The sequence below is a fragment of the Corvus cornix genome, chromosome 2 (assembly GCF_000738735.6).
Source record: "Corvus cornix cornix isolate S_Up_H32 chromosome 2, ASM73873v5, whole genome shotgun sequence".
Taxonomy (NCBI): domain Eukaryota; kingdom Metazoa; phylum Chordata; class Aves; order Passeriformes; family Corvidae; genus Corvus; species Corvus cornix.
In genome coordinates this window covers 68874041-68895210 of record NC_046333.1, presented here as the reverse complement: position 1 = coordinate 68895210, position 21170 = coordinate 68874041, and the positions used below count along the sequence as shown (strand labels likewise).

Here is a 21170-nt window from a genome sequence, read left to right as displayed (position 1 = left end):
AAAAAAAGTATTTCTTCCCTCCTCAGCTGTGTCCAATGCCCACCCCAAGAAAATCAAAGGAAAATCAAGTTTCTTTATTAGATTTTTGGAGAATAAAAGTTATTAATCTTCTTTAGAGGGTTTGAGGCTACAAATCAATAGTAAAAGTATTTTAGATACCATTAGGGAGGTGTACATATAATATATCTGAAGAATAGTATTTAAGCCACAAACCTCTGCCAAATTCCTCCGATAGCTGGGTTGTTAACAGAGCACCAGGATTGTTTCTAACCTGTATGGGAACTAAGACCAGCACAGTGTTCTGAATGCTGCTCAGGAGGTTAGACAAGTGGAAGTTATTTTTAGTCTCTGTGAACCTTAAGAGATGCTTACGGGAGACAAACCAACCTGCTTGGCCTCACTTTTAAGATAAAGGGCTTTGAGCTGACTATCACCACACAGGAGTAAAATCTTCTATTTATGAATGATAATTCCACACAGACATCAGCTCAACACTCCATAGCAGTCAAAAAGGTGCGAATTTTACAGTAGGAATTATTAGGACCACAGAGCAGAAAATCATCAGTCCACTGGGCATATCCAAGGCATGTCGACAGTGTGAAAACCATACATAGACCTGGTTCCCTCGCTTCAAGAAATGATACAGCAGAACTGGAAAGGGGCAAAGAAGAGCACTAGGAAGGACTGAAAGTACAGAGCAGCTTCTGAACACAGATCACCCCCAAAGAACAGTCCTGGGAAGAGGTGATTCAGCCGGCACACGCTGCAAGTCCACAAAATCACCAGCGGACAGAGGGGAAGAGCAGGGACTGACCCTCCACTGCCACTCACAGTGCAAGAACTACAGCTGTGGGGTATCAAATGAAACCAGATGCAGAGAAAAAAAAGGCAGAGCCGTACCTGCGGGCTGCGCCGATCCTGAGCCCGCCCCGCGCTGGCGCTGCCCCAGGGCCAGAAAGAGTTGGACTCGATGATCATTATGGGTCCCTTCCAGCTCAGGATATTCCGTGATTCTCTGAAGGGCCGCTCCCAGCCCCGCCGCAGGTGTGCTCCGGGTCCCAAGCAGCAGGTAAGGGCACCCGGCTTGCGCTGGGACCGCGGCGCCGGGGCCGCCCCGGAGCCGATTTCCAGAGGGCGGCACGGGACCGGGAGCGGCGCGATGCACCCGGCGATTCTCCGCGCACCTGCTCCTGGTGTTTCTCACCAGCAAATCTCTCACTTGAGTTCTCAGGCAGTACCGGATTATCAGGAGACAAGCTCCCCAGCGCTCCCCAACAATGGCAGGTAAGAGCAAATGCGAATGAAAATGCTGCTCACTCCAGGCCTGGGCGCTGGGCACCTCAGGGATGGGGCCTCTCTGCCGTGTTTGCTTGGGACACTGAGGTCTTAGTTTTCCAAACGACTGAAATTACCTCAGTAAGTGATGCCTTGGAAAACTCCAGCCTCTCCAAACACTGTGTGGCCAAGTGCCCTCAGCTCTATCAAAAGGGATAACAATCTGGCAGCTTTGCAGAATCAAACTTAGCAACTTGGGGAGCTTGCATCTCCAGCCACTGAGCTCCCTGTTTGCTGGAGCTGGCAGGAACAGCAAAGAGGTGACTACTCCTGGTATTCCAGAATAAGATATATACAGGGGTTTAAAAATTTTGTACATGTGTTGAATTTATGATAGCATTTGACCTGCAAGTTTTATTAGTCTTTTTTGCATAGCTCTTGTTTCATGGACACTATGCACCCTGGAGAAATAATTACCCCTTGTCATTTAGGTTAAAAATGAGCTGTTATTTCATCAAATATTCAGCTCGGCTTCTACTAGATATCCCTGACACCGTAAATTTGCCTGTCACTCGGCAGGTGTTGTTCTGAGCTGTGCATCCAGAAGCTATGTCCCAGAGAAACTGAGCTTAGGAGATGCCTGAGCTTTGGTCTTGGCAGTCAGAAAGCAAGAGCTGCATGTTTTACAGACCCTGTCATGTTCAATAATCCCTATAATTTTAGCTGTCTGGTTATCTATAAAAAACTCCTACCACACACAAAATATTTCCTCTTTCCTTGTTGACTGAATAGGAGGGGCAGTGTTTTCCTGATGTAGGGCAGTGTGATCTGCTATGGAATACCCCCTCTGTCCACTGAGTTCCACCTAGGAAAGCCCAGTGTAGCACAGAATTGATGGGCTGGGCACATCCAGCAATTAGTGCCTCAGGAGTCACTCACTGCTGCTGAGCAGGAGTCAAATGCTGCCACTGTCACTCTGCTTTCACTGATTTTGGGCCCCTGGGAAAGGACACTACAGAAAAAGCAAGGAACAAGCCCCAACTCTACAAACTCTTCTGCATCTGCCTCCTAAATTCCAAATGGTCTCCTGGTTTTCTTTCTGCCTCCAGGGAAGAAAGTTCTGATAGTCTATGCACATCAAGAGCCCAAGTCCTTCAACGGGTCCTTGTTGAAGATTGCTGTGGAAGAATTGACCAAGCAGGGCTGCAGTGTCACTGTGTCGGATTTATATGCCATGCAGTTTGAGCCCAGAGCAACAAGAAATGACATTGTTGGTGAGACCAGCCGAAATATACCTTTTTCAAAAACCAGTGACTTGTAAGCCCCCTGTCAGATATCAGAAGGTTGAAAAAAAAGTCTCCCTGAAATCTTCCCCATGCTATACAACCCCAACTCTCAGTCTGTCTTGATAGGAGAGGTGCTCCAGCTCTTGGATCATCAAGAGATTAATAAGAAACTTATTTCGTTAATAAGAAACTTATTCATGACCAAATATCTCCATTTCTAAAAGTCCACTCCTGAACATGAACTTTGTATCACAGTGAGATTACTGACAGGGAAAAACACATTAGCACGAGTTCATAATCAGTCTCTAAAGTCCATTTCTCATGGGGAGGAAATGTCTTCAGATACATTCTGGGACTTGCTACAGTTTAGTTCACAAGGCTACTACTGCCTCTGTCTTCTGCTAAGAGTGATGATGTGCTAGTTGAATCAGTAGAGCCGGCCAATACTGGTTCCCTATCCCTTGGTGAATTTCCCAGTTATAGAGGCTGGAAAGCAGCTCCATAATGCTTACAAGTGCATGATGCCTCAGTAAACCCTAAGGCAGAACAATTAACAGCATTCTCTTAAATCTTCTCCCTGCATCACCAGAGTCCTTAGGTCCTCATATTACACTTCCTGTGTTGCTACAGGAAAGTGAAGGCCCAGAACTCTGAGATCCTACATTCCTCTCCTGTCGTGGCATTTTGCAGTGCTAGATGGTGAGGTGCAGCGACCTTCCGAAAGCGTCTCCAAGGCGAAGCCACTCGGCAGGACCACCACACACTCACACATGCATACACACACACGGACAGCTCCAGGAAATGGGTCCACGACAAAGAGATGGGAAGGGTCCTCATATGGGGTTCCATGGGAGGAGTTTAATGCAGGCACACCCGTGAAGGGTTCCAGGGACGAAGACAAAGAACATTGGAGGATCCAGGTTTACATATGAGAGCATCAGGAACCAATGGTCTGAGGGCATGGGGCCAGTACGCAGGCGGGGCTAGGGAATGGGAGCCAATGGGAAAACTCTGAGGGAGCCGCGATGGGGCAAGGGCCAATGGGGGGAACAGGGAGAGAAGAACCTTCAAGGGCAGGGACATATGAGGTAACAAATGGGCGGGGAGGCCAATGGCCAACCAGGGAAGCAGAACTGGGGTACATTAGCAAAACAGAAGAATGCATCCTGGCGGAAGCCTTTTCTGTCACCCTAACCTGGGGAGGATCTTTGGTCTTAGGGACTGTCCCACCAGGGGACTCTTTTTGTCCCTTGATCCATAGGCCCACCGGCCTCCACATGCTCCATTTTAAAATCAAGTCACCATCATCTGAGATGATGCTGAATATCCAACAAAGACAAGAAAGGGGGAAAAACAGAAAGCAGTAACTCAGTTTAGAACTGTGAATAGCAACCTGCATTCAACTCTTATCTGGCTCTGATACTGGATACGGAGCAAGGAATGACTGTTCACTTCTACCCACAGGTCACCTGCACAACTCAGAAGTGTTCAATTACGGTGTGGAGACCTGGGAAGCTTACAAGAGAGGAGGTTTGTCCAAAGACCTGGTTGAAGAGCAGAAGAAGGTGCAGGAAGCAGACCTGCTGATTTTTCAGGTCATTATTTTAAACAGAATTCAGTTGGGATGGTCATTTTATCTCTAGGTAATAGTACAGTAAAAGTTACAGATCAGTAGTACAATTACCTGGGTCACTATTACAGCAAATCCAGTAACTGAGTAGCAAAGTGATGCAGGTTGAAACAGCAACCCCAGGAACTCCCCAACACGGGGCCAAACTTCCTGTCTCAATGCACAATGTCGTATGTGACCATGGATGTCAGGCAGGCTGGCAGAAAGCAGAGCAAGGATTATTTTCTGGGCAAGGAGCTGGGGGCAGCCAGCAAGGTCAGGGAATTGGGCTTTCCCAAGCAGACTGTTCTCATTTGTTGCCAAGTTGCAGAAGCACTACTGGGAATTGCTAATGGATCTTTACAGCCCATCTCTATTGCCCGCTGTGCCAGCAGTGTCCCCAGTGTCTGCAAACCCCAAAGAACTGTGAAGGGAAATAGTAGCCTTACATTTCTTAGTGTGCCTGTTGGCCTTAGACATCTCTAGATATATTCCTCTGTCCAGTGTTAGATTAAATTTAGGATGGGGCCATATCTCAATGAAGCATTTCACTGTAAGTCATTGTCATTTTCACACTCTTGCTTCCCAGATGAGAACAGTAAGGCATGCCCTGAAGGAAGTGGTTGCTTGCTACTTTCTGTCTGTAGAATGCTCTGAAGAGTTGAGTGGGTTCTGGTGCAGAAAAAAAACAAGAAAAGAAAGAGATTTAAAAAGCCTCTAAGGGACATCATAAAGGAATTCAAAATTTGCTACAGACTAAACTCACCACTTGTAGTGACTGTGGTGTTTGCCCTGTGTCCACATTGTTTCCACCTTGAATTAAGCCACGTGTGGTTACATGTTTATAGAATTTTGTCCTCTGTGTGCAGTGTGTACAAAGGTTTAGGAGTAGTGATGCAGCCTAGTATAAGAGCCCATAAAGCAGTGAAGATAATGCCACAAAGACATGATAGCTTTGGGATGCAGTCTCATGGGCTAACTGGAAGAGCTAGAAACCAAGGGTCCAACTGTTAAAGATGTCTTTTTCTTCTCAGTAAAGGGATTTGGGGTCATGATGTCAGCAGGGTTTGAAAAGAAGTCTTTCCTAAGATCCCGCAGCATTTGTCAGCAGACTGTCAGATCAGAACGGATCACCAGATGTCAATGCTGCTGATAAGATATTAGATCCTTTTGCATTTTAGCCATAGGAGAGATGATTCTGTACAGTCGTAAATCTGAACTAAATGGCACCCTCCTACTTCATCAAATTCCAACTTTAATCTGGATGGGAGCCCTCACATGCAGCACAGTGTTGGTGTGCTGCAGGTGCTCAGGTCTGGCCCTGACGTTACTGCAAACAGCAAGCACTTCAGTTCCTTTTGCCAAGCAGAGTTACTGCCTCTCCTGACAGAGAGCTGCAAGAAGGCACGTACGGGATCTGAGCAGGTTCAGAGGACAGGATTTGTCCTGGAAACCAGGCCTAAGGGTGGCCCAGACTCTCTGTGCTAACCAGGAAATTTTCTCTTTGCCTAGTTTCCCTTGTTTTGGTTCAGCATGCCTGCGATCCTGAAGGGCTGGATGGACAGAGTCCTGGTCCAAGGCTTTGCTTACGATTTGTCAAAGGCTTATGATGGTGGTTTGCTCCAGGTACGTTTTTGGAATTGTTTTATTAAGGTCAAGGTTTGCACCATGTCCTTTGGGGCCTTGGTCCTACTTTTCCATTGTAGTATTTAAAGCTCTCACTTTACACTGCTCTGAAATAATGCTTCAGTAACATGTTGTGTAGCTTTCTGGGCTGCTCACACTGTCTGAAGGATAGGAAAATAAGGAGACTGCAGCAGTTCCTGAAGATTTAAGCGATCTCCTAGAGATCTTTATTGGCCTACTATATGGGCTTCATCATTTATTAGGAGTATCAGAGTGCACTGTGATCACATACAGCTTGCAAACTGTTTAAGTCGATCCATTTCCTATAACAACAGCCTATCATTCTTCCTACCACCGTAGGACTGCTCTTATCTGTAATGACTGACACAATAGAAGAGGTATCAAAGTCCTGTTCTGGGATTAGATGTTAAAAGTTGAACTATTAAACTTAACCAGAAATCTGAATATACTCAGAAAATACCCAGAGTATGAGCTTCTGTCAGAACTATCTATTTTGAACCTTTTCTTCTCTGTAGCATTTAATTTGGTAAGAGCAGTATCTCTTGATGTCAATTCATACATTTTTAATTCTCCACAGCACTGGGAATATCCCTGGAAAATTCTGGCCCAGTGTCTGATAGATCTTATTTGGTAACAAATGGAGCATCAAAAAACAATCAATATTAGTTTCACATTTCTTTCACTGCATGTTAATCTCTGTTAGTTCTGATCATCTTAACAATTCCAAACATTTCAGTTTCTTCAAATGTCAGAAATTTAAAATTAAAGAAATAAAATCTTAAAAAAAAAAAAAAAAAAAAAAAAAAAAAAGCCTTGCTGAGATAAATAGGCATAATCCCCAATGATTACAGCTGCATATGGCTACATATGGCTGCATATTACAGGCTCAAGACACTTGGGATACTGCACTGGGAAAATATTAGTTCGATTACAGAAGCTAAAACTGAGATGAGAGAAGCTGAGTACGTGGCTAATACCATAGTCACAGAAGCAGAAGAAACATGGTGGTTAAGCAAGGCCAAGTTTGAAGGGGGACTTTAGCAAAAATTTCTGCAGTCAGAGAGGACAGGAATAAAGATTTCCACAGTAACAGAGGGCTTTCCAGCCACAGTTTTCCAAATGTTGCATAAGGAAGAACAAGGATCAGCTCTCCTTCACACAAGGGTGTCAGACACATAATTAGTTTTCTTTTTAACCCATCTCTGCCCAAAGCCCGAACACTCAGTCCATTGATGTAATTGTATGACATCGATCTTTGCCTTACAACTGCCAATCGTTATAATGTCTGGGAAGGAAGAGGACACCCCTTCCTCTAGAAATTCATGCTGTCCAGGTTCCCCTGAATATCTCTTGAACTGTTTGGCCACTCCTCTTAAAACATGTCTAACTCGAGCACTGCTTTCCTAATTCTAGGACAAATTATCCCTGTTTTCTTTCACCACGGGAGGAAGCAAAGAGAAGTATGCAACCAGAGGTGATATTCGCTATCTCTTATGGCCCATGCAGGTATAATACAGGAATATTTGGTTACTGTTTGCCATAATTTTTACTATTCCAGCTATTTATAAACAACATTTTTATTGATTATTTTATACAAAACATAATAAGAAATAATTAAGTTGCCTGCTCCAAGCATCTGCAGGTTATAAACAGGGCCCTAAAATGCTGAGACTACTTCAAAAGTCCACAGAGTCTTAAAGTTGTTTTGTCCCCCTTCCTCCAGCTTGGAATCTGGGGAAAGCTTCTGCTGTCAGCCTTTCCAGTGTCTCTGGTGTTACAGGATTTCCTTTAGCTCAGCCATATAGGATTTCTGTTCCCTGTGGTTACCCAATTCATGTAGGATGTGGGACAGGAGGGGAGTCACACATAGTCTCCTCCCCACTACAGATACAAGCTCCCATACCCCTGAGGAGCTGTCCAACTTCAGAGCTCACAAGTAAATGTGACAGAAACATGAAACACAATTCTAAATTCAGAAACACACAGAGGGAAAAGGGCAAGCTGAACTTCCACAGGCACAAGCCTTCATACAGGATCATATGGCTACGCCAGAGGCAAAAACTTATAAACAGAACAAAACAGCAACAAAAAAAAACACCAAACAATCCAAGAAACCAACACAGAAGTAGATGTGAAACACACTGCAGTTCAGGAAGAATGAGAAAGTTTAAACCGGACAATGAACTTTTGACTGTCCCTTATCCTTGCAAATTGAACAGCATACAGCATCCAAAGAGAGCAATTAGCAGCAATTTCCTTCCCTTCTCCTGATAAATGCATAGATTTAGAGAACCTGACTGATATTGGGTCAAAGAAACAGAACAGATTTGAATCTTCCATGTTCTTCAAATGAAAGTAAAAAAGTAAATATTTCCTGAGGATTTCCTTCTTTGTTTTGCATCCAGCATGGAATCATGCACTTCTGTGGTGTCAAAGTCCTTGAACCTCACATCTCTTATGCTCCAGAGCATGCCTCTGAGGAGAAGAGGAAGGAGATGCTGACTGCCTGGACCCAGCGTCTGAAGACTCTTTGGAAGGAAAAACCCATAGACTGCTCTCCTGAGTGGTATTTCAAGTAGTGTTCAGATATGAGACTACAGAGAGAAGATTTTTTTCTCCATTCTTTTGGATGTTCTATCTAAATACCTGAACACTAATGTCCTAATTCAAATACATTTGAAGAATTTTGAATACTGCAGCTAGCAGTTTAACTGACAATATAGCATTTACCTTCACTGATTCCCAAGGGATTCCCTTCAAGGATGGGTGCAAAACTCTCTGTGAAGTTCTCCTTGCTCACATTGCCATCCTGCCTGCTTGTGGTTGATAACACTCGTGGTATTTCATGGCAGATTATACCATTGCTGCTTGTCAAACAGCAAAGTACACGGCCAAGTTTATTTTAACACTTTTTGTACCAGTTGCCACTTTTTTCCTTTACCAGGGAATATGGTGCCCATACTCAACCTTTAAAAGGCCAAGATTGATTGTGAGAGCACTACACTTGTGCCTTGGAGCAACAAAACCACATAATGAGTAGTGTTGCAAAAGGATGTACCCTTACAGAGTGTCTTAAACAACTGGAAACCCTTATGGGCAGCCTTAGGCTTTTACACATACTTACAAGGCAATAGTAAAGCTATGACAGATACCAGAAAAGGGAAAAAATAAGTGCAAATTTTGTATATTGATATGTGCATGAATTGCCTCCCTTTGTAGACTACAGCTCCCATTTGTAAAGTATGCAGCTTCCTAAAATCAAAGGGACGTCTCTATTTTGATTACCCTTAGTAGAGACAAAACGGGATCCTGTTTTTTTCCTGCCCTCTCACACCAGTCATGTGTTCCTGTTTGCTCCCATATGAAGTGAAGGGCCACGTCTAGCAGAGATATTTCCCAGGAAGCAAAGCTGCCCCAAACTGTAGCCCATGTCTGTTGCAGGGCATGTTAGCCAAAGTTTTCAGGTCACACAAGGATGCTGCTGTTGCAACGCTTTGGAAGCCATCAACTGTGCAGTGACAGTGGGTGCTGAGCTAAGAGTTATTGTCCTTGTCCTGACATGCTTTCAGTGCCTGCTATGCAGGGCACTGTGCTGGGCTGCACATGTGTTCTGACACATGCCTTCCAAAACTCAGGAGAATTTTACCACATAGAAAACCAACAGAGACAGGTCTGTGGTTAATAAGGAGAGACAAAGGAAGTATTACTTTCTTAGTAGCACTGGAAATGTTACAGCCATTTTAAACTAAAGAATGGTTGTCCTTCCAAATCACATTATGCTAAAAGTCAAATGTTACCCTGCCAAACCAGCATTGATTTCATGAGAATGAAACTAGAATTAGGTGTGTAACTTGTAGCTGCTCTTCAGGCTGGGGAGAAGGGTATAAGGAACATGCTTTCCACTTCCATTTAGTCTGAGGATTGGTTTTGTGTTGCTGGTGGTCCTCCTCTCCCACAGATGTCTAGGCAATGCTCTGATCTTTTTCTCTGACAATTTTTTCCAGAAATCATTACTGTATTTCTTTTATTTGATGTTCTGAAATGGCAGGTCAAACATGCTTGCAACTGCAGAACAATTGAGGAAAGCAAACAGATCCCCATTTGAACTGTGTTACCAAGAAGCTTCATAGCCTACAGAAACCAAGACTGATATCTTGTGGTAAGGTGCCTTTAATCCAGGTTTCAAAAAACCTGACATTTAAAGCCAGGTATAGTTCATTCTGTGGTTTAATATTTGGTTCCTGAAGCAACATCACTGAGATGAGCTGACTGCTTGCAGAGGAATAGACTAATTATCAAAAGGTTGTGCTGAAATGAGAAACAGCCAATAACAAATACCATGCATAATGCAAGTACGGCTTTTTTTTTTTTTAAGAAAAATCCTACTGTGTTATTAGATATTTTAAAGCCTAAAGAGCCTACACTTTACAGAAGAGATGCAAAGAATTTAAGCTGAGGATGCACTTGAATTAGTGCTGGGTAATTGTCTCATCATTCTAAGAGTATTAAAATGCTCAGTTTCATGCCGCCTGAATGCACAGGAATTCCAGTATGTTTGAAAAACTCAGGAAGGAGACAAAAGAACAGCCTCATCCCTAGGACTGTGGAGTCAAAATACCCCATAGTTGTTTCTGAATTGATGAAATGAGAAAGCATTTTGTTGACATCCAACAGAGAGAATAAACCAAGACCTAACCAGCTTGTCCACACAAAAGATTGCCAAAGCTGCAAATACTGTTGTACCCCAGTGAGACACACAGAGCAAAGGTGGTTCTTCCCTGGAATTCAGTAAGAATCCAAGAGAAAATTAAATCCTCTCAATGTACTCTACACATACACCCTTGTATTTCTGTCATCTGTTGCTAGGCCACAGCTCAGCATCTATGGGAAACGTCAGGTAGTTGTCTTCTGAACTTAACTGCAGTGAAAAATTGTGGATGCGGTCAGTCACCAAACACAGTGGTTCCTAAGGCCCTTGGGCCTCCCATTCTGCATTCACACTCTCAGGGGGATGCAGCCCTTCTCCACAAGCATCAACTCTGTTGTTGCTGCAGTTTCTCCCATCGCAGCCCTCTGAGGGCTCAGAGAAAAACAACACAAGTTTTGGTGCACGCATGATCCAAAGCTAGCTGAGATCACGGCTTCTTTCTCTAAAATTACCTCTACAGCATAATATCTTGATGGCTGTTGGACAGCAGGGGGATCAATCAGACCAGATAATGCTTTATTTTTAGATTTAAAAGGTAGATTACAGAAAGATTATAGACAAGTATCTCCTTAGAGTTTTGCCCACTGATGACCCCCCGCCCCAGAGTTCTGGACAGGGTGTGGAGCCCAGAATTAACATTACAGCATTGAGTCATCTCCGGAAAGCTCCTGTGTGAGAGAACACTCATCCTTGCTGGGCCAGGCAGAGTGTTAAGCCAGGGAGAGCCAGAGAATGATTACGCTCAGGTCCCTACAGAACTTACAATTCATCAGAGAAATGGAGGAGGAAAAGTCTCTTTAGAGATACCTGGCAGCAAACTACAGGAGGAGAGGAAGGAGAGTTAAAAATTAAACCTTTGTTGGCAAAGCTTACTACTACAATACAGCCCTTAAAATGAATACCAGGAAAACAGATTCAAAGTCGCCTTCCCATTATGACACAAGCTTACTGTGACTGGATTTTTAGTTAAGACTAAGGAGCTAGGTAACCATTCTAGGTTGGTCTGGCACTGTGAAGATTTGATGCTTTTTATTCATCAGTCCCTACAATTTTTCCAGTGGTGCAATGAAACCTGCAGATTTCACACACAGCAATTTTCATCCTGCTGGCAAAAAAAACAGCTACATATCAAAGGTGTGACCTATAAGCACATGCAAATAGATATGCCAGTTTCTCCCTTTATTTGCCTAGTACATGCTGGCAAGACCCCACTGAATGAGACTTAAACCTTTTGAACCAAGCAATTCTTATAAATTCAGCCATTTCTCTTCCTTCCGTCAGCCCCATAAATAATGCAAAGCTCAAAAGTAGAAGAACCAAACAAAAACAAAAAAACAAAACAAAACAAAAAGCTGAGAAGTCAAATGTTAAAAAAAGATTTCTGTAATGTTTGGGATTGCAGGAGAAGACCAAAACTGCACAATTGGCCCACCAGAGGTACCACATATGTATTTGCATTTGCTTTATTTAGCTGACAAATGTCCCAGACTCTCTGGACTGCAGGTTCAACAATACTCTCCTTGAGATACCTCACAGTGTGGATGGACACAAAATTGCTGCATTCAAACTACAGTGAGCTCAGTGTGGCAATTCAGCATTTGGTCCTGAGTCTCCTCTTTACAGTAGGTGTGCTCAGCCCTTGCATCGGGAGCTGTCAGAGCATTAAACTCCTGTTCTGTCTCAATACCAGTTGATCCAGAATGGATGGAAAACAGGAATGTTTTGTTCATCATTGCATCAGTTCCACTAGTTCCACTGTCAGCTTTTTTTTGAGGAGAAACGATTGCGCTCAGCTTTTTTTTGCTTTTTTTTCCCCCCAAGTTCTTGGAAGGAAGCTGTTTATTCAGGTTGTCCAACACGGGGCAGTCTCAATACCCAGAGAGAAACCTTCCCCTTGAAAGTAATCAGCAAGGCTGTCCTACGTCTCCAAACCCACAGCCGCCCGCATCCTTCTGTGTCCCACCTGTCTTTGCCATGAGACACCTTTCAGAGAGCTGGAAGGGAGGAGCCCCCTGCTCCGGGCAGATGCACGTGTGGGCCAGCCCAAGGCACAAAGCAGATGGTGCCACCCCTGGAAGAGCAGATAAGGGTAGATGGATGGTTTAGGAGTTCACATACTACGTTGCTGGGAGAAATGAAGGACGAGCTCTGTACTTGGAGAAGAGCGAAAACCCAGAATAACAAAAATACCTAGAGATGATGTAGGTCTCACATGCGGTCACAGCAGCGGAGGCGCGCTCCCGGCCGAGCGCGCCCTCGAGCGGAGCCGGAGCCGTGGGCGGCGCCGATCCCGATCCCGCCCCGGCGCTGCCCCTGGGCCCGGGGCGGGCGGGCAGCGGGGCCGCCGGGAAGGAGCGCTCCCAGCCCCGGCGCCGGTGTGCTCCGGGCCCCGAGGAGCAGGTAAGGGCACCCGGCTTGCGCTGGGGGCTGTTCCGAAGCCGCCTTCCAGAGGGCGGCACGGGACCGGGAGCGGCGCGATGCACCCGGCGCAGCCCCGGGCCGTGCCGCGGCCGCCAAGTGCCGGTCCGGCGGCCGGAGGAGAATTCCTGCTCCAGGGCTCGGGCCGAGAGCCGGGGGCTTCCCTCCTGCTCCCCAGGAATGCCGACGGCCCGGCCCGCTCGGGTCCGGAGGGTCGCGCTTGGCCAGTGCCCTTCTGTGCGTGAGCGCCTGTACTCACACCATGGCACATTTCCCACTGACACAGCGATTCTCCGCGCACCTGCTCCTGGTGTTTCTCACCAGCAAATCTCTCACTTGAATTCTCAGGTAGTACCGCATTATCAGGAGACAAGCTCCCCAGCGCTCCCCAACAATGGCAGGTAAGAGCAAATGCGAATGAAAATGCTGCTCACTCCAGGCCTGGGCGCTGGGCACCTCAGGGATGGGGCCTCTCTGCCGTGTTTGCTTGGGACACTGAGGTCTTAGTTTTCCAAACGACTGAAATTACCTCAGTAAGTGATGCCTCAGAAAACTCCAGCCTCTCCAGACACTGTGTGTCCAAGTGCCCTCAGCTCCACCGAAATGGAAACAAATCAGCATTTTTGCAGACTCAAACTTAGCACCTTTTGGAGCATGTGACACGTCTGGTCACTGAGCTCCGTTCATGGAGACCTGGCAGAAACAGCAAAGCCGTAACTGCTCCTGAAATTCCAGAGTACGGTGTAGAGCAGGGGTTTAAAGAGTTTATATGCACATTGATTTTATGACAGCATTTGACCTGCAAGGTTTAATAGTCTTTTTTGCGTAGCTCTTGTTTCATGGACACTATGCACCCACATCCAGAAGCTGTCCTGCAGAGAAACTGAGTTCAGGACATGCCTGACTTTTTGTCTTGGCAGTCAGGAAGCAAGAGCTGCATGTTTTGCAGACCCTGTCATTTTCAATAGTCCCTGTAAATTTCCCTCTCTGGTTATCTACAAACAACTACTACCCCATACAAGATCTTTCCTTTGTTTTCACAAATTAATGATTTTTAATAGAATTATTAAAATTGAATTACCTAGGCGCAATAAAACTTTGAGCACACCATGGAGCGCTTTAAGCAAAACCTTGTTACATGCCTCTAAGAAGCTCCATCCCAACACACCCGCTTGGCCACTCAGTTTACCGTGAGTCGACTTTGACAGGAGTTCGAGATACACACAGCAGTCTAATCTCTGAGAAAAAAATCCCGTTGCTGTCTATAGAGGTCGCTGTGATGGTGCTGAAGCGGGACAGAGGCATCTTAAACAGGTATCCCGAGGCTGTCACTTCCACAGCACTAAACTGAAAGATGACGGCATCCCCCACTGCAGTAGGAAGGTGTTCTCGCAGAAGTTGTTTCCGTGACACTTTGAGGCAATCTAAGCCGGCACTGGTTTTTCGGCAGTAGTGGAATCAGACCAACAGAAATGTTGTCTCAGGAGAAGTGGGGGATTGTACTGGTGGAGGGCAGAGTGACCTGCTGTGGAATATCCCCTCTGTCCACTGAGTTCCACCTAGGAAAGCCCAGTGTAGCACAGAATTGATGGGCTGGGCACATCCAGCAATTAGTGCCTCAGGAGTCACTGCTGCTGAGCAGGAGTCAAATGCTGCCACTGTCACTCTGCTTTCACTGATTTTGGGCCCCTGGGAAAGGACACTACAGAAAAAGCAAGGAACAAGCCCCAACTCTACAAACTCTTCTGCATCTGCCTCCTAAATTCCAAATGGTCTCCTGGTTTTCTTTCTGCCTCCAGGGAAGAAAGTTCTGATAGTCTATGCACATCAAGAGCCCAAGTCCTTCAACGGGTCTTTGTTGAAGATTGCTGTGGAAGAATTGACCAAGCAGGGCTGCAGTGTCACTGTGTCGGATTTATATGCCATGCAGTTTGAGCCCAGAGCAACAAGAAATGACATTGTTGGTGAGACCAGCCAAAATATACCTTTTCCAAAAACCAGTGACTTGTAAGCCCCTTGTCAGATATCAGAAGGTTGAAAAAAGTCTCCTTGAAATCTTCCCCATGCTATACAATCCCAACTACTCTGTCTTAATAGGAGAGGTGCTCCAGCCCTTGGATCATCAAGAGATTAATAAGAAACTTACTGACCTGACATCAGCATTTCTTAAAGTCCGCTCCCAAAAATAAACTGTAGATTGCAACCTGTATTTAACTCTTATCTGGCTCTGATACTGGATACGGAGCAAGGAATGACTGTTCACTTCTACCCACAGGTCACCTGCACAACTCAGAAGCATTCAATTACGGTGTGGAGACCTGGGAAGCTTACAAGAGAGGAGGTTTGTCCAAAGACCTGGTTGAAGAGCAGAAGAAGGTGCAGGAAGCAGACCTGCTGATTTTTCAGGTCATTATTTTAAACAGAATTCAGTTGGGATGGTCATTTTATCTCTAGGTAATAGTACAGTAAAAGTTACAGATCAGTAGTACAATTACCTGGGTCACTATTACAGCAAATCCAGTAACTGAGTAGCAAAGTGATGCAGGTTGAAACAACAGCAACCCCAGGAACTCCCCAACACGGGGCCAAACTTCCTGTCTCAATGCACAATGTCGTATGTGACCATGGATGTCAGGCAGGCTGGCAGAAAGCAGAGCAAGGATTATTTTCTGGGCAAGGAGCTGGGGGCAGCCAGCAAGGTCAGGGAATTGGGCTTTCCCAAGCAGACTGTTCTCATTTGTTGCCAAGTTGCAGAAGCACTACTGGGAATTGCTAATGGATCTTTACAGCCCATCTCTATTGCCCGCTGTGCCAGCAGTGTCCCCAGTGTCTGCAAACCCCAAAGAACTGTGAAGGGAAATAGTAGCCTTACATTTCTTAGTGTGCCTGTTGGCCTTAGACATCTCTAGATATATTCCTCTGTCCAGTGTTAGATTAAATTTAGGATGGGGCCATATCTCAATGAAGCATTTCACTGTAAGTCATTGTCATTTTCACACTCTTGCTTCCCAGATGAGAACAGTAAGGCATGCCCTGAAGGAAGTGGTTGCTTGCTACTTTCTGTCTGTAGAATGCTCTGAAGAGTTGAGTGGGTTCTGGTGCAGAAAAAAAACAAGAAAAGAAAGAGATTTAAAAAGCCTCTAAGGGACATCATAAAGGAATTCAAAATTTGCTACAGACTAAACTCACCACTTGTAGTGACTGTGGTGTTTGCCCTGTGTCCACATTGTTTCCACCTTGAATTAAGCCACGTGTGGTTACATGTTTATAGAATTTTGTCCTCTGTGTGCAGTGTGTACAAAGGTTTAGGAGTAGTGATGCAGCCTAGTATAAGAGCCCATAAAGCAGTGAAGATAATGCCACAAAGACATGATAGCTTTGGGATGCAGTCTCATGGGCTAACTGGAAGAGCTAGAAACCAAGGGTCCAACTGTTAAAGATGTCTTTTTCTTCTCAGTAAAGGGATTTGGGGTCATGACGTCAGCAGGGTTTGAAAAGAAGTCTTTCCTAAGATCCCGTGGCATTTGTCAGCAGACTGTCAGATCAGAACGGATCACCAGATGTCAATGCTGCTGATAAGATATTAGATCCTTTTGCATTTTAGCCATAGGAGACATGATTCTGTACAGTCGTAAATCTGAACTAAATGGCACCCTCCTACTTCATCAAATTCCAACTTTAATCTGGATGGGAGCCCTCACATGCAGCACAGTGTTGGTGTGCTGCAGGTGCTCAGGTCTGGCCCTGACGTTACTGCAAACAGCAAGCACTTCAGTTCCTTTTGCCAAGCAGAGTTACTGCCTCTCCTGACAGAGAGCTGCAAGAAGGCACGTACGGGATCTGAGCAGGTTCAGAGGACAGGATTTGTCCTGGAAACCAGGCCTAAGGGTGGCCCAGACTCTCTGTGCTAACCAGGAAATTTTCTCTTTGCCTAGTTTCCCTTGTTTTGGTTCAGCATGCCTGCGATCCTGAAGGGCTGGATGGACAGAGTCCTGGTCCAAGGCTTTGCTTATGATTTGTCAAAGGCTTATGATGGTGGTTTGCTCCAGGTACGTTTTTGGAATTGTTTTATTAAGGTCAAGTTTTGCACCATGTCCTTTGGGGCCTTGGTCCTTCTTTTCCATTGTAGTTGTTTAGAGCTCTCACTTTACACTGTGTTGAAGTAGTGTATCAGCCCTGCTTCACAGAAGGGTGTCAGCCATATAATTCATTTTCTTTAACCTATCTCTTCCCAAAGACACACAGTCCACTGTCTAATTGTATGACATCAATCTTTGCCTCAGAACTTCCACTTCATGTAAGGTCTGGGAAAGAAGAGGTCACCCTCTCCCCTAGAAATCTATGCCGTCCAGGTTTCCCTGAATATCTCTTGAACCATTCAGCCACTCTTCTTTAAACATGTCTTAATCAACCACCACTTTCCTAATTCTAGGACAAATTATCCCTGTTTTCTTTCACCACGGGAGGAAGCCAAGAGATTTATTCAAAAGAAGGTATCAGTGGTGATATTCGCTATGTCCTGTGGCCCATGCAGGTATAATATATGAACACTTTGTTGTTGTTTATGTCAATTTTTATTATTCCAACTATTTTTAACAATTGATTTATTCTTTGTTTTATATGGAATATAATAAGAAATAATCAAGTTATCAGTTCCAAAGATGTGCAGGTCATAAACTGTTACCTAAAATCCTGGGACTACTTTAAAAGTACACTGACTTTTAAAGTTGTTTTGTCCCTCTTCCTCCAGCTTGGAATCTAGAGAAAGCTTATGCTGTCAGCCTTTTCAGTTTCCCTGCTGTTACGGGATTTCCTTTAGCTCAGCCATACAGGATTTCTGTTCCCCATGCTTACCCAATTCATGTAGGATGCAAGGCAGGAGGGGAGCCACACATTACCCTGGTAGTAACAATCAATACACAAAAGTTAGCATTCCTCTTCTAATTGCTACTCTTTTATCAGAAGTGCTGAGCATGGTTTGGGAAATACAGGCGGTAAGGGAAGTTTTGCCAGCTTCTTCCTGATACAATACAACAGATGAGCTAAAATTCCATGGTCTCCTCCCCACACAGTTACCAGCTGCCTGCTTCTGAAGAGCTGTCCAACTGCAGAGTTTGCAGGTCAACATGGCAAAAACGTGAATCACAACTCTGAATTCAAAAATACGCACAGGGGAAATGGCACATTCCAATAGAGCTGATTCCACAGGCACTAGCCTTCCTACAGAATCATTTGGCTAAGCCAGAGGCAAGAGGTTAAAAAAACCCCCATCTTAGAAGTAGACGTGAAACACACTGCAGTTAGAGACCAATCTGAGGAGTTTCAAACTGGAAAATGAACTTTTGGCTGCCTGTGATCCTTGCAAACTGAACAGTGAACAGCTGCCAAAGGGGACAGTTCTGTGGAATTAACAGCAGCTAAAAATAAATTCCACAGAGCAGAATAAATTAAGCTGCCCTTATCTTTCAGTGTCTTTTATGCCATTCTGCTGAATGCCTTCAATAGTGACTGCCCGGATAGGTAGTGAATTTTTGCAATTTATTTTCCTTCTCCTGATAAATGCACAGGTTTAGAGAACCTGACTGATACTGGGTCAAAGAAACAGAACAGATTTGAATCTTCCATGTTCTTCAAATGAAAGTAAAAAAGTAAATATTTCCTGAGGCATTTCCTTCTTTGTTTTGCATCCAGCATGGAATCATGCACTTCTGTGGTGTCAAAGTCCTTGAACCTCACATCTCTTATGCTCCAGAGAATGTCTCTGAGGAGAAGAGGAAGGAGATGCTGACTGCCTGGACCCAGCGTCTGAAGACTCTTTGGAAGGAAAAACCCATAGACTGCTCTCCTGAGTGGTATTTCAAGTAGTGTTCAGATATGAGACTACAGAGAGAAGATTTTTTTCTCCATTCTTTTGGATGTTCTATCTAAATACCTGAACACTAATGTCCTAATTCAAATACATTTGAAGAATTTTGAATACTGCAGCTAGCAGTTTAACTGACAATATAGCATTTACCTTCACTGATTCCCAAGGGATTCCCTTCAAGGATGGGTGCAAAACTCTCTGTGAAGTTCTCCTTGCTCACATTGCCATCCTGCCTGCTTGTGGTTGATAACACTCGTGGTATTTCATGGCAGATTATACCATTGCTGCTTGTCAAACAGCAAAGTACACGGCCAAGTTTATTTTAACAGTTTTTGTACCAGTTGCCACTTTTTTTCCTTTACCAGGGAATATGGTGCCCATACTCAACCTTTAAAAGGCCAAGATTGATTGTGAGAGCACTACACTTGTGCCTTGGAGCAACAAAACCACATAATGAGTAGTGTTGCAAAAGGATGTACCCTTACAGAGTGTCTTAAACAACTGGAAACCCTTATGGGCAGCCTTAGGCTTTTACACATACTTACAAGGCAATAGTAAAGCTATGACAGATACCAGAAAAGGGAAAAAATAAATATGAATGTAATGGTATGTGCATGAATTGCCTCCCTTTGTAGACTACAGCTCCCATTTGTAAAGTATGCAGCTTCCCATAATCAAAGTAGAGAGAAAAAGGAATCCTGGTTTTTTCCTGCCCTCTCACACCAGTCAGTGTTGGTGTTTGGGTCTGGAGGGTGTTTGCTTCCTCTCCAGCATCAGCATCAATGGGCTTCCTTGGAGATCTCCAGCACCAGCAGTTGGTGAGCCAGAGTGCCAACCCGAAAGCCTGCAGGAGCACTGTCTGTCTACGGGTCAGGATCTATGGGACAAATGAATTGTCTTGCTCTTAATAGCCAGGATTTTTACCTGGAACTGTAGCAGGATTATTTTTGTGCTCTAGAGTTGTTAACCCTGTTTGTGCATATGGCAAGGGGTGGGTTTCTTGCTTAGCTACTGAATTTCTAGCTTTGACCAGCTCACTCAACAGCTGCCTTTGCACTTGATATTAAAAGAATGTGGCCTCAATAAGAATCCGTCTCCTGAGTCACTGTCAAACGACACCTAGGCCTCTGTGCATCTGCCATACCTGCTTTGCGGCAGTCTTGTCACACCCCAGCTTTACAGTCCCTTAGGGACTATTTGGATAATAAATGTGCTGAGCCCAGACTCTGGAGGCTCAGTGTAAGCTGATACACCAGACTGGGAATTGCCACCACAGGGAAAGGGTCATGTGTTCCTGTTTGCTCCCATATGAGGGGCCACCTCTAGCAGAGACATTCCCCAGGAAGCAGAGCTGCCCCAAGCTGTTGCAGATTGCTGCAGGGCATGTGAGCCAAAGTCTACGTTGCAGAAGCAGGAAATTTGCTTTGGCTCAATGGCTCTGTTATAGGAAAAGGAAAGTGAAAGGGAATAAGGAAGAAAGTGTTATACATCTAAGTTGCGGGGAAAGCAGATTCGTGCCTAAAAGACTTAAAGAGAACAACTTAAAAGTTACCAAGAGAAATTTGATGACAAATTTTAAAATTGCATAGAAGAGAAATCATCCTTCTATTCACTGTGTTCAGTTAGCAGACTATTCAGGAAAGAAGGAAATTGAGGTGAAAGCAGAAGTTGCAACTGTCAAACCAACATTACTGCTTTGGATCAATTGCAGAGCTTAGTGGGGTTAACTATTAGATGAAGAATGCCAGACTGACCTGTATGTTGAGGATCCTGTACTTGACACTATCTGGCAGACACATGCCAGCTCCCACACACATGGTAGCACTGTTTTAATAAGATGGCTGAGATTTTTCATACAAAGTATGTGAATGGTTGAGATTAATGCAAGTTCAGTTCAAGTTAAAAGAAAATGAATAGGTTTATTAAATTTTCATTAATACTAAAATTGAAGACTTCTGCTCAGATAAAGTCATTACTGGGAAAAGCACTAAAAATGTACCGATCTTTTTGTCCATTTCAAGATAACCTTTCCTTCTTAATCAGAATTAAGACATGTCTCTGTAAATTCAGATTGCATTTCTGGATCAGTTTATTTTCCCTATTCACTTAATGAAGGAATGTCATAACTGGCAACACTGACCTCTAGGCACATACAAATAAATGACAGTTTCTTTCTTTGCCTAGTGCTTGTTGGCAAATCACCACTGAATGAGGCTGACACCTTTTTAACCAAGCAATTCTTATAAATTCAGCCATTTCTCTTCCTGCCTTCAGACCACACCTTCAGACCCATACACAAAGCAAAGCTTAACAGCAGAAGGACCAAACTAGACAAACCAACTAACCAAAGAAAGAAAGAAA

The 21170-nt window shown here is 44.5% G+C and overlaps 2 protein-coding genes across 2 annotated transcripts; both read left to right on the top strand.

Moving 5' to 3' along the window:
* The first annotated feature begins 1172 nt into the window (after positions 1 to 1172).
* LOC104696786 (N-ribosyldihydronicotinamide:quinone reductase 2) lies at positions 1173 to 10653 on the top strand. Its single transcript, XM_039548650.1, has 6 exons — positions 1173 to 1284; positions 2385 to 2549; positions 4026 to 4156; positions 5683 to 5796; positions 7231 to 7323; positions 8223 to 10653. Exons 1-6 carry the CDS (start codon positions 1278 to 1280, stop codon positions 8394 to 8396), a joined length of 684 nt encoding a protein of 227 aa, XP_039404584.1. The 5' UTR covers positions 1173 to 1277; the 3' UTR covers positions 8397 to 10653.
* A 2181-nt stretch (positions 10654 to 12834) lies between these two features.
* Positions 12835 to 19901, top strand: NQO2 (N-ribosyldihydronicotinamide:quinone reductase 2). The gene is made up of 7 exons (XM_039548649.1): positions 12835 to 12925; positions 13292 to 13344; positions 14743 to 14907; positions 15219 to 15349; positions 16879 to 16992; positions 17376 to 17477; positions 18635 to 19901. The coding sequence occupies exons 2-7, from the start codon at positions 13338 to 13340 to the stop codon at positions 18806 to 18808; spliced, it is 693 nt and encodes a 230-aa protein (XP_039404583.1). The 5' UTR covers positions 12835 to 12925; positions 13292 to 13337; the 3' UTR covers positions 18809 to 19901.
* Positions 19902 to 21170: the final 1269 nt, after the last annotated feature.

What these genes read in the sequence shown, in the direction of transcription:
- LOC104696786 (XM_039548650.1), top strand. An exon ending in AACAAGAAATGACATTGTTG is followed by an intron (nt 2,550 to 4,025) that starts GTGAGACCAGCC and finishes TTCTACCCACAG; the next exon opens with GTCACCTGCACAACTCAGAA. An exon ending in CAGACCTGCTGATTTTTCAG is followed by an intron (nt 4,157 to 5,682) that starts GTCATTATTTTA and finishes CTCTTTGCCTAG; the next exon opens with TTTCCCTTGTTTTGGTTCAG.
- NQO2 (XM_039548649.1), top strand. An exon ending in ATGATGGTGGTTTGCTCCAG is followed by an intron (nt 16,993 to 17,375) that starts GTACGTTTTTGG and finishes TCCTAATTCTAG; the next exon opens with GACAAATTATCCCTGTTTTC. An exon ending in ATGTCCTGTGGCCCATGCAG is followed by an intron (nt 17,478 to 18,634) that starts GTATAATATATG and finishes TTTTGCATCCAG; the next exon opens with CATGGAATCATGCACTTCTG.